The sequence below is a fragment of the Peromyscus maniculatus genome, chromosome 7 (assembly GCF_049852395.1).
Source record: "Peromyscus maniculatus bairdii isolate BWxNUB_F1_BW_parent chromosome 7, HU_Pman_BW_mat_3.1, whole genome shotgun sequence".
NCBI classification, from domain to species: Eukaryota; Metazoa; Chordata; class Mammalia; order Rodentia; family Cricetidae; genus Peromyscus; species Peromyscus maniculatus.
This window is the reverse complement of record NC_134858.1, coordinates 112,565,269-112,578,193: the sequence shown is the minus strand read 5'-3', so window position 1 is coordinate 112,578,193 and position 12,925 is coordinate 112,565,269. Positions and strand designations below refer to the sequence as shown.

Here is a 12,925-nt window from a genome sequence, read left to right as displayed (position 1 = left end):
TCACCGTACACAAGCAACGCTTGAAATGTTCTGCAGGCTGTGCTCTCTGGGGAGCTGCTCTGGCCTCGGTGGGAACATCCACAGTATGCTGGCTGGTCTTCAGTGACGCCCTACCCCATGCAGGCTGCCCCATCTCTCTCTGTTCATTGTTCTTTAGCCAATACCCCAGAGCCCAGCATCACACTATGGCATTTTATAAAGATAAGAACAGTGGCACAATTGGTGCCCAGCACTGGGCTAAGCCCTCTGCCTGCCACCTCCCATCCTCATGACCCTTCCAGAGAGACACCATGACCAGGGGAACCCACGTAGACCAAATTGTAAAGTCCAGACTCTCCGTAGCCTCTCAGTGCCCCAGGACTCCAGGCAATGTTCAGTTCACTTGCAGGGCTTCCTTCCTGCTGCCTACAGAATGAGGCTACTGCTGAGGTGAGGGGTGAGGTGTCTGCCGCTGTACAAGACATGAGTGGTTGGGACACTGGACTCCCTATATGCACTCGGGAAGAACGCTGTGTGCCTGCAGGGCCATGACCCTCTCCACCCACCTCCGGGTTTGGAGTCACCAGCAACGCCACCCACCCCTTACAGACTTGCTGTGAAAGCTAATGGCAGCCTTCAGAAGGCCTCAAGGCTGCGCAGATACAGTGGCCTTCCTCCTGGCTCCATTCCCTCTGGGTTTCCTCTCCATGGCTGTGGTGTCACAATGACCTCTGCAGGCTAACCTTCTCTAGGACACTGCCATGAACCTATCATTCATCCCTAGTCCCCGGAGAGCAAGCAGTAAGCACACAGTAGCTCCAGGGAGCCAAAAGGAGGCTTTCTAGTCTGAATGAAAAGTCACCCCAAAAATGATCTTTCTGGCTGGATGTGGTGGTATACGCCTACAGCATCAGTGCTTTAGAAGCCGAGACAGGAGTATGGCTTGAGTCTGGGATTTGAGGCCAGCCTGGATAATAGACATCAAAGTTCTACCTCAAGAAACAAAGAAAGATAGACAGAACGGAGAGAGGGAAAGAAAAAGAAAGAATAAAGGCCAGAAGTGGTAGCATTCATGTATAATCCCAGCTCTTAGAAGGTGGAGGAGGCAGGATGGTCAGGAGTTCAAGGCCAGCCTTGGCAAGAACAGAAGTTTGAATCAGTTCAGGCTACATGAAATCCTCTCTCTCTCTTTCTCCCTCCCTCCCTCTCTCTCCTCATCCCCATCTCATATGGGAATATGGAGTGGTGTAAGGTATCTCTGTGTGTGTGGTGAGTACATATATTCATATATACCTGTGTATGGTATGAGAAGTATCTGTGTGTTTTAATGTATATGAGATATATGTGTGGTATCTGTGTATGTATATGAGGTGTCTATGTATGTTTCTCTGTGTGTGTATAGATGGTATGTGAGATGTCTGTGTATGTATGTGAGGTGTCTATGTATGTTTCTCTGTGTTTTCATCTGGTATGTGAGATGTCTGTGTATGTTTGTGTCTTTGTATGTGAGGTGCCTATGTAAGTGTGTTGTGGTATCTGTGCATGTTTGTATGTGAGGGGTGTATGTGTGTGTGTGTGTGGTGAGGTATGAGGTTTCTGGGGGTCTTTCCCAGTTATTCCTAAACTATCCACAGTGTAAGCCAGGGCTAGCCCTTCCCTATCCTGGCCTCCCTGCCTAGCCACCGTGAGAGAAGGCAAGGCCTGAAGACAGACAGACACACAGACAGACAGACGGCACCGCAGCAGCGCCGGCCCACCTTGGTTAAATCCATGCCCAGTTTCAGCTGTGAGATGAGGTGAAGGATTACGCTGCGCTGATCCTCCAGGGCACCCAGCTCTGTCTCTTCCTTGTCTTCATTGTCGCTTTGTTCATCTTCAGACAAAACCAGTTCAGGGCCCGAGTTTGGCTGAAATAAAACCATGGACAATCATCAGCCGGTCCCTTAGATGTCAGGAACGCCCTCTGATTGGATGTTTAACCCACAGACTTAACGGTGACCACACAAAGCCAGGGCTGTCCCGGGTCGTGTCCCCACAGAGCAATCCTGCCGCAGGTGGAGGCTGAGCCTCTCGAGGGTCAGGTCTTACGCTGCGGTCACTTGCACCTCCCTTATCACATGCCCCATATCTGGGCTTAGGCCTCCTGGATGGGAGGACTGTCCCTGGTTTAAAAAATAGACAAACAATAAAAGTGAATGCTTTTTAATAAACCATTAGGCATGTCCACCCTGTAGAAAGCATATATATATTGTGATTACTTTAAGTGTATTTTTGTAATTAAAATTGTGTGTGTGTGTGTGTGTGTGTGTGTGTGTGTGTGTGTGTGTGTGTACATGTGTATGCACACACCACAGTACCAGTGTGGACATCAGAAGAAAATTTACAGGAGTCAGATTTTTCTCTTCCACCATGTAGGATACGGGAATAGAACTCATGTCATCAGGCTGGGAAGGCAAGCGCCTTTACCCACTGAGCCCTCTCATTGGCCCTTGATTTTTTTAAATATTTGTATATTTACTCGGTTTGGTAACTTAATTTCAGGCCTGCAGAGTGAGCTTTGTAAGACGACAACATGCTATCACAGGATCAAAAGGCTGGGCAGCTCTACCAACACACAGTACACATATGTGACCCCAGCCCAACCCTGCTACTGCCAAGCACAGCATAGGAACTTACACACCCTGTACACGTTACGTATAACGTAAATGTTCTAGGGCTTAGCACTAAAAGTTGCGTCCCCCTCAAATTAATTAAAATTGCTTTATTTCTGCAAGTTTTTACTCCGAGATGATTTCCACTCAAATCCAAAAGGATCACTCTATCAAGTTAAAGAAGTGTGACAACTGGTATAAAGAGACAAAAAAATGAAAATTTAGGAACCATTCTGGAACTTCACAGTACTGTGGGGGGGAGGGGCAGGGAGCACAGGCTTCTGATCCCCTTCTTTCTCCTTGACGCTGATTTGCCAATTCAGTACTTCTCACACGACACAGAAAATGGGCAAGATAATAGACACACTGTACAAGGGGAAGTTGATGCGCACAGTATGTTCTAGTGTGTGACAATCAAAAACATTGCGATGTGCCATCCCTGGGTTTGTGCCAACCTGTTTCACCAGCCCACATTTTTGTGGACCCTCCTTAAATACTATAAGCAAACATTCTAGATTTGTATCCAACCATGAACAACAGAGTGTATATGATAGGCTCATAGAGAGATGTAAGGATTCAGAGGTATTAAACATAAAAAGACACAGATTTTTTTCACATATCCTTGCAAAAACCAATGATTTATTAATCTTATTAGAAGTGTCTTGCATTTAAATGCATTCCTAATACACACAGGGTATCAGTGATTAAAGGACTGTGTCTGTCCAGGCACACACACATTATGTGCTGGCTGTTCCCCTCCACCCACCCCCAACCTCTCCACCCTCCCACCTACCCCCAGCCCCCACTCCAGAGAGAACCCTGGTACTCTTCCCAGCTGGGCTAGCCATTTTCAAATTTCAATTTAAATATAATCTGCTATTGACAGCCTCCAAAGGATCCTTCACCTCCTCTAATAAAGGGAGAGGCTTCAGGAAAGCCCTTGGGGCCCAAGTCCCATCATGCACCTTGTCTCCAACCTTCTCCTCTTGGGTGTTACAGGACATCTCTGGCAAGTTGCTTTACTAGAGCATTCAAAAGTAACTGAGGACCCCTCATGCATTCCATGCTAGCAAAGAAAGCTCAGAGGGGGCAGCAGGAAGAGGGAGCGGCAGGGAGAGGGGGAAGCAGGAAGAGGGGGGTGGTGGGAAGAGGGGGAAGCAGGAAGAGGGGGAAGCAGGAAGAGGGGGCAGCAGGAAGAGGGTGGGCAGGAAGAGGGGGGCGGCGGGAAGAGGGGGAAGCAGGATGAGGGGGCAGGAAGAGGGGGAAGCAGGAAGAGGGGGAAGCAGGAAGAGGGGGCAGCAGGAAGAGGGGGCAGCAGGGAGAGGGGGAAGCAGGAAGAGGGGGCGGCAGGAAGAGGGGGAAGCAGGAAGAGGGGGAAGCAGGAAGAGGGGGCAGGAAGAAGGGGGCAGCAGGAAGAGGGGGCAGCAGGAAGAGGGGCAGCAGGAGTGGAGATGCTGGGAATTTACAAAGGGAAGTTGGGAGAGGAGGGTGGGAACCTAGCCTGCAGTTGGGGCCCAAGGCTGCGTTCCACTTCCTCCGGCTTTGCCTAGCTGACACCCACTCTCTGTTTGGTGTGGTGGCTTCCTACCCGGGCTGTGGCTGTGGACTCTGAACAGTGAAGGCTGACAGCGGTTCACGGTGCACCCCTTTCCATCACCTCCCTCTGGTGTTTCATTCTCTCTCTTGTGGGTTCCAGGCCAGTGTCCCATGGGTGCTCTGTTCACTGTGGGCTTGCAATTCCAACCTGACACTGCAGAAGTCCCCCAGGACATGCATCTCTCCCAGGGTCAAGGGGACTGACTGTGCCACTCCCTCCCTCTGCAGGGAACAGGCACTGGCTTGTGCATAGTCCCCAGGGCGGCTGGAAGAAGGGGAAGGGACCCACTGCGTATCTTGCTTTTGGGGGGAAAGGAACTAAAATTGATGGAATTGGGGGTGGGTAAAGATGGTTGTGAAGTCCATGAACCATCTGACACCAGACACTCAGAAAGCAGACTGTGAACGAAACACATGGCAGCTCAGACTGGGAATCATTTATGCCAGACCATCCCCAGCTCTGTGCTCTTATCTACCCAAAATTCAAACCCAGATTGTTCCAACTTTCAGTAGTAGCCAGAAGGTCTTCTGCAAGATCCCCCGTGACCAACCCCCTGAACATTATTAATGCAAACACAAACATCTCGTCAACTCCACATAGCGGTCCACTGGTGGGATTGGAAGCTACTCAATCCACTCCCCAGCAATGGGCAGGATAATGGATGAGCCAGAACTCCTGTTGGGGAGAGAGGAGCATGGTGACATCCTCTCACTGGCAGGGAGGCTTAGCAAACTTGCCCTGACCTCAAACAAGGACCCACCACTATTCACTGTCCCTCGAAGCTTCTCAGAACTTGCCCTTAATAATAAGACTAGCAGCAATAGGAGGCGGCATGGTAGTAACAGAACGGCTTAGAAACAGATCTATCCACCAGCAAGCATATAACCAGTTTTCAACGAAAGAAAACAGAAGGGTGTGACAGCTCACACCTGTAATTCCAATACTTGGGAGGCTGCGGCAGGAGGATTGCTATGAGTTTAAAACTGTCCTGAGCTACAAAGACTCTGTCTCAAACACACACACACACACACACACACACACACACACACACACACACACCTACCTACCTACACCTGGGTTCATTCATTAATGTTGATAGTGACTGTCTTAAGGGCATGTGGGTTCTACCCACACTAGAATTCAGTCCCGAGTGTGGTGAAGGAGACACAGGGGAGCACTGAGCTGGTTAACTGATGATGTGAACATCATCTGTCTGTGTCCATGAAGCACTTGGCCTTCACAGGCACCACTGGGAATGGAGGCTTTGAAGATCCAGGCTGTGCATGGAGATCAAAGGCTCAAACCCTTCCTCCTGCAGGGTAAGGCATTGCTGATTCTGCCTTTCTGACATGATTTCAAAGACACTAATAACCAAGCTGAGCCTGGGGCTTAACTAGTAGTGTTTACTAGTAAACACAAAGCTCCAGGTCTGATCCCAAGCACCACATAAAACAGGTGTGGTGGCACATGCCTGTAATGCCAACACTTGGGAGGTGGAGGCAGGAGGATCGGAAGTTCAAGGTCATCCTTAGCTATATAGCAATGCTAAGGCCAGCCTAGGCTACATGAGACATTGTTTTAAGACATTGAGAAACCAAATCAAAGCTACTGACTTTCAACTGTCATTTGAGCCAAATATGAATCTCCACAGCCAGGCAGAGGGGCTCATCATCCCCTGTCAGCCCTCTGTGGTAACACACATCTCTCCTGGTGCCCCTGTACACTAACACCTTTGGTGTTCACCAACAAAGCAAAAGCACTAGCTTGAATGTACACTAGCCTGAAGATAAAATGGAATTAAAACATGTTTTAAAGAGAAGTAGGCTTTGGAAAAATGAGATAAAAATAAAAACAAAATTTATTGCTCAATATTTCTACCAGACGAGCTCCTCAGGGCATATGGTATCAGTGTGGCTTGTGTCTGTTAAAACGTGGGGAAAGACAAGTGAAAATCTAGTGGATGATGGGAGGTTAAACAGGAAGTCTGGGGTTTGGACATTCCCTGGTGGTCTACAGTACCCACAGCAAGACTCCTTGGCCTGGGGGCACCGGGGAGGTAGCTCAGTTGGTAAAATACTTGCCTAGCATGTGCAAAGCCCTGGTTTTGATCTCACACTGAGCATAGTGGTGTACAGTGATAATCCCAGCACTCCTGAGCTGGAAGCAGGAGAATCAGAAGTTTAAGGTCAATCCTGGCTATATGATGAATTTTAGGCCAGTCTGGAATACATGAGACCCTGTCCAAAAGGGGAGGTGCTAGAGATAGCTCAGTGGCACAGTAAACTGGGCACACGGCCCCTCATCCACCTGGAACCGCACTCAGAGCAGAAACCAGAGGCTCTAAGGCCTGCTCGCCAGGCTAGCCGAGAGAGAGAGAGAGAGAGAGAGAGAGAGAGAGAGAGAGAGAGAGAGAGAGAGAGAGAGAGAGAGAGAGAGAGGAGCTCCAGGCTCAGGGAGAGGCCCTGAGTCAAGGGAATAGGATGGTGCAGAATAACACCTTACTCTGATGCAATGCCTTCCTTAGCCTCTGAATACCCACACACATTCACATACACCACGACACACATAATACATAAACACACATTTACATGCACCATGATATACACATACACACAACACACACATACACACATATATACACATACACACATTACACAACACACATATTCACACACACACACACACACACACACACACACACACACACACACACACACACACCTGTGCCTGGGCAGTTTTCTTGCAGTGAGAACCCATATATTCTTTGAGTTTTCATAGACTATGCATCTTGGCTGACCTCAGTCCCCAATGATGAACAGTGAGCCCATGTAAGAGACGGCGCATGCTGGAAATGGTCCAGCTGAACCCTCTGTGAATACAGCCTGCCCACTATGTCCCATCCAGGAGACCACAAGACTTCTCCATTAGCAGCCAAAGCCGGAAGACAACCATGGCTTGTGCTGGGCCCATGGCCTCAAGGGCCCACTGGGAACACACCATCTGTGATTTCTAAGAAATCTCCATTCTTCAACACAAATGCAAACTTCAAGTAAGCGATTCCAATCTGTCTTATTCAACCCAGAGATGTAATTTAACTACAGTGTGGGGGCAGTTCCAGGAAAACTCACAAAACAGACTCACTTCTCCAGGGTAGGTGCCCCGTGCCAACCCCCTAGTCATGTTACCACATGGAGGCTTTCCTAGGGTTGTCCCTTCCTTGGATGATGTTTGTTTAGCAATTTTGCCTTCTCCCATAACAGACCTGGCCCTCAGTAATGGGGTCTATGCCCAGAATTTGAATGTACTGTTTTCTCTATACCTGCCTAGCAGTCTAATGCCTTAGCTCCAGGGATTCAATTTGAGGCACTATGGTAGAGGACTATCTGGTTCAGCACCCAACTTATAAGGGTGCTGTCTGACAGGGTCCCCAAGCATGTCAAAGCCCTTTATCAGCCTGGGTTGGCCTCAAACTCTCTACATAGCTTAAATTGACCTTCTGACCTCTACCTCCTGAGCACTGGGATTATAGGTGGACACTACTGCATCTGCTTCATGTTTTTCTGTTTTAATGGCATGTTGTTATTATTGACCACATTTACAGAATCCATCAAATCAAGAACTTAGTACTTTTATAGCTCATCATTTTCTATGCAGAGTGTATTTATCCGAATTCCCACAGTCACTGCATAATCCTCCAGTGTGCTCTCACATAAGCAACATCTCCCATCCCAACAAGTCCCATCTAAACAGCCGAGTGTCACAAAAAAGCTGGCACAGTGGCATGCAAGGATGCAGCCACCCCACACCTGTGCCAGTCCCATCCCAGGTCATGCAAGGTCTGCCCGAGGCCCAGCAAACATCACTGGGCTCCTTGTCCTCCGTTCCCCAACCAGTCACTCAGATCCCATGAAGACCAGGTGCAAGGCATTCACTATCACATGCTTGAAAAAGCTGCCTCCCCTGAGGACACAGGGTCACAAAGTTCTGTCATACGAAAGCAAAAATAGTTGCTCCTGGTGACCTACTGTCCTTTCCACGCTTAGCACAGGTGGGCATTCTCTTCTGGAAGGGCCTCTCTGGTGCTTGAGTCTAGTTCCCCACAAGTAGGCCATGGTTTGCAGGCAGAGAGACTTTCTGTGGAGCGGACGGATGCCTGCTCTAGGCAGGACCATGCCACAGGCAGATGTTGTGAACACTTCTTCAGTTGGGCCTCGCCCAGCTGTGGCCCTTCTGCCCTGATGCAGGGCAGCAGCTGAAGGCTCCTGCACATGTACAATTCTCTGTGTGGAGTCTCTTCCAGACCCAGATGATCCACTTGCCTCAGCAGGCACCACCGCACGCAGGGGCTCTTATTTTGCCATGTGGAGGTCGGTTCGTGACGGTGCTGCAGCGACGGGGACCCCGACGGAGAAGCTGGGCTCTTGTGCTGGACGGGTTGGAGGACAGCGTGTCCACACAGCAGGCTGCTCCCCACTGCCATGCTGGAGCTGCTGACTGGGCTGCTGATGACGTCACAATCGTGCTGCCTTGCAGGGGCTGAGCTGGCTTTCTTGGGCTAACCACACATACACACACATTTACCACACTTGGCTCGCATAGACTGGAAGGAGAGGTGCTCTTCCCAAGCAAAGGGGCCGACCTGCAGAAAGGTTAATTTTCAATAAAACACACCCTGGAAGGCGGGGAGACGGCACTCCTGGGGAGGGAGTGTGCAGAGGGGGGTTGGGCAACACTTGTCATCAGCCCAGCATAACTGGGGAGGGACAGTTATACTAGGAGAAGTCAGCTGTCACTTTAAAAACATGGGTGGGGACATTAATAAGAACCAGAAGCATTCTTTGTCCCATTTCATGGCTTCTTGGCAACTGGAGTCCAGCCATTTCTAAGTGAAAGGGGAACAGGAAAGAATCAAGGAATGGAGAAAACCAAAGAGAGAAAAGGCCACAGCAACATCAGAAGGGGAGGCCAGTGACCCAAAGCGCTGGGAACGGTGGCGGCTAGCATGCAGGAGGCAGAGGCTGCAAGGCAAACAGGATGAGCCTTTAGCATCGGTAGCCCAGGAGAGGAGAAGGCCCCACAGGATGAGGAGGGCTTCTGAGCACCAAACGCTGCACAGGGTTTCCCAACGTTACTTCAAGGAGCATAGGGCAGGTCCTTCCCAAGCAGCGCCAGCACTGGACTGGTAGTGTGCCTTTTAACCTAGTTAACTTTGACATGGCATTTTATTTTAAAAAGTCTGTGTGTGTGTGTGTGTGTGTGTGTGTGTGTGTGTGTGTGTGTGTGTGTGTTTTACGTGTATAACATGAACTTTGGCACACATATACCGATACTGCAGATTGAGTCTAGAGAGCCTTGTGCATGCTAGACAAACACTTTGCCACTAAACTAATACTCAGTCCTTTTTCCTTTTTTTTCTTTTTACTTATGTTGAGGATGGAAATGTGGCTTGGTGGTAGGGTAAATTCAGAAGGCCCTGAATTCAATCTCACACACACACACACACACACACACACACACACACACACACACACACACCTTCATTGACTTCCTACTACCAAAGGAAAATGTCCACTTAGCTCAACATTTCAAGATTGCTAGTTTAACACAGGGTACCTCCCCACCTCAGCTCCTCATCCAAATTTCCTCTTGCCCAGTTCCACATTCATCCATTCAAACAATTGAGAATGGAGTGTGAAGGGACAAAATGCAGCTGCATTACACAGAAATATTGTCACTATTCCCTACGAGTACAGTCAAACAGCTATTAGCAGGGCACTGACACTGTATTAGGTATTAAAAGTAATTGGGGGGGCAGCTGGAAAGATGGTTCAGTGGTTAAGAGCACCAACTGCTCTTCCAGAGTACCCAGGTTCGATTCCCAGCACCCACATGGTGACTACCAACTGTCTGTAACTCCAGTTCCAAGGGATCCAGCCTTCTTCTGACCTCCACAGGCATTACATATGGTACACAGACATGCAGATAAGACACCCATACACATAAAATACAAACATAAATCAATTTCAAAACAAAATTTAAGTAATTCTAAGGTGGTAAAGTAGATGGGATGAAGTATGATACACATATGCCAAAATTAGGATGTTTTATACAAGATACTAAAGCATCCATGGATTCTAGAGTCTATGAGAGTTCAGGATCCATCCCCAAGGATCCTGAGAAAGAACTGTATTAATCTGTCATGCTACTTTATAGACTCTCATTGTCTAGCGTAGCAGCAACTAGCAATTAAAATTACATTAAATAAAGGCTGGGGGTGTCGTTCAGAAGTAAAGCATTTGCTGAGCACACACAAGGCCTAAGATTCCATCCTCACTACCACAAAATACCTAAAATTAAATAAAATTTGGGGCTGTGAAGTGGCTCAGTCAGTAAGTGCTTGCCACAGAAGCATGAGGACCTGAGTTCAGATCTCTAGAACCCGTGAAAAAGCTGGCGTGGCTTTTTTCACACCCCTCCCACACACACCCCAACACCCCCACACAAATGCACTTTCATACATTTGAGCATGCATACGTACATGCCCAAACAATGCACACACATGCACGCATGTGCACGCACACACACACACACACGCACGCACGCACGCACGCACGCACGCACACACACGCACGCGTAAGAGCCAGTGCATGCCTCCTCAGGCAAAGGTGCCCACTGCCAAGCCTGACAACATGAACTCAGTCCACAGGACTCACATCATGGAAGGAGAAAACGGACTCCCAGCACTGCCCTCTGACGCCACACGTGTGCCCTGCCATGGGCCTTCTGCTCTTAGACACACAATGAGTAAAATGTAATAAAAATGCTTTAAAAATAAATTCAGTTCCACAGGGGCGTGAGCCAGCTGCATTTTAAGGACTCAACCAGTGGCTGCCACATGAGACTCTTTAGAGCAGTGGTTCTCCACCTTCCTAATGCTGCGACCCTTTAATACAGTTCCTCATGCTGTGGTGACCTCCAACCATAAAATTATTTCGTTGCTACTTCATAACTCTAATTTTGCTACTGTTATGAATTGCAATGTAAATAGCTGTGTTTTCCAAAGGTCTTAGGCGACCCCTGTGAAAGGGTCATTCAACCCCCAAGGGGTTTCGACCCACTGCTTTAGAAGGACAAATTTCTGCCATGTCAGTGAGTCTGCCGATAAGGGTTTTATAGTCCCCTCAATTCGTTCCCACCACGGATTTCTCTGCAGAATCAGCACCCACATCATGATGCACTCTAACAACCAAGGCAGGAGCAGCCGTCCTGCCTCTGAAGCCCCACAGGTGAGCTCTCTGAGGGCACCTGGTTCAGGCTGCTGTCATGTCAGTGGGCTTAACTTCCTGGCTGCATAAAGCTTACAGGGAGTAGATGGCTGTGAAATTTAAATCCCAAACACAAACGGTGATTTTGCAATGTCCCTACCCAAGAAATAAGCTGGCATGAAGCAGTTCCGGTCATGAAAACTAAACAAAAGGAGCCAGTGCCTAAAAATTCACACAGGAACTCTATCCACTTAGGATTGGCTCTATTGCAATCCCAAGTACATGGAATTCAGCACTGTCTTTCTTCAGCTACAGCCCAAACGAGCATCAACCTCTGCCTTATGCTAGGTGGTGGATTCTTTCCAGTCCTGCCCATAGGAAATGCCTTTCTTCAGGAGTAAGCACCAGAGACTGGGGTTAAATGCTGGACATGATTCTTTCAGAATCCACACTCTTGCTAACTGCTAAATTGCCTGGCTTCACTCACAAATCATGCAGCCATGGGCCTGAAAGCTAAAATGAGCAGGGCCAGGAGCAGACAGGATGAAAAGCAGATGATTGGAATGACGCAGAAGTTTTATATGACGGGGAGGAGCAGTCAATGTGTGCCACCCAGGCCTGCTGCATCAGAGCCATGAGCTGTGACAATGAAAAGTCAGGCTAGGCATGATGGCATCAGGAACCTCAGCATTCAGGAATTAGAGGCAGGAGGTTCAGGAGTTCAAGTTTATCCTCAGCTACACTCTGGGCTATAGCCTGCTTTACAAATCGGGGGGGGGGGGGGGGGACAGGGAAGGGAGGGAAGGGGTAGGGAGAGGGAAGGAGAAGAGGATGGAAAGAAGGGAGGGAGGGAGGGAGGGAGGGAGGAAGGAAGGGAGGAAGGAAGGAAGGAAGGAAGGAAGGAAGGAAGGAAGGAAGGAAGGAAGGAAGGAAGGAAGGAAGGAAGGAAGGAAATACTAAGCCAGGGTCCACTCTGTTTTCCAAAACCACGACATCTGGGGCTGGAGCACAGAAGCGCAGTGTTTGAGTTTTTATTCTTCTAAGTACAATTATCTGTTCTGTGCATGGTGCTACGGACAGATCTCAGCACACAGTTCTGCAGGTTCTTTTTTTGTAAGCTTGCGTCATTGTGAGTAAACACGTCAGTGGTATGAGTGGCACTGGCATCGTGGTGGAACCTCAAACTTTTCACCTTGCAACACCACCTCCAGACACAGTGTTCAGCAGCCCTGCCCCACCCCCAGCCTTCAGAACCTGTTAGGAAGAGCAGGGGACTCTGGTCCCAGGGCCATGGAGCTGGAGGAGCTGCCGAGAAAAGCATCAGGCTCCCTAATCCTGGTCTCAGGTAAGGGTGTGACAGAGTTGATCGTCCAAACCCAGTCCCAAGTGACCTTTGAGGACCTGCCTCTGGGCTGGATCCTAAGGTGAGACAG

The 12,925-nt window shown here is 49.0% G+C and overlaps 1 protein-coding gene across 4 annotated transcripts in view; it reads right to left on the bottom strand.

The window, feature by feature from the left end:
- Positions 1 to 12,925, bottom strand: part of Osbpl10 (oxysterol binding protein like 10) — a 242,830-nt gene that overhangs the window by 25,266 nt on the left and 204,639 nt on the right. For all 4 annotated transcript variants that reach the window (XM_042282183.2, XM_076577295.1, XM_076577297.1 and 1 more), the window contains one exon: positions 1,737 to 1,886. In XM_042282183.2, the coding sequence (XP_042138117.2) occupies positions 1,737 to 1,886 (150 nt within the window). The remainder of the gene's footprint in view (positions 1 to 1,736; positions 1,887 to 12,925) is intronic.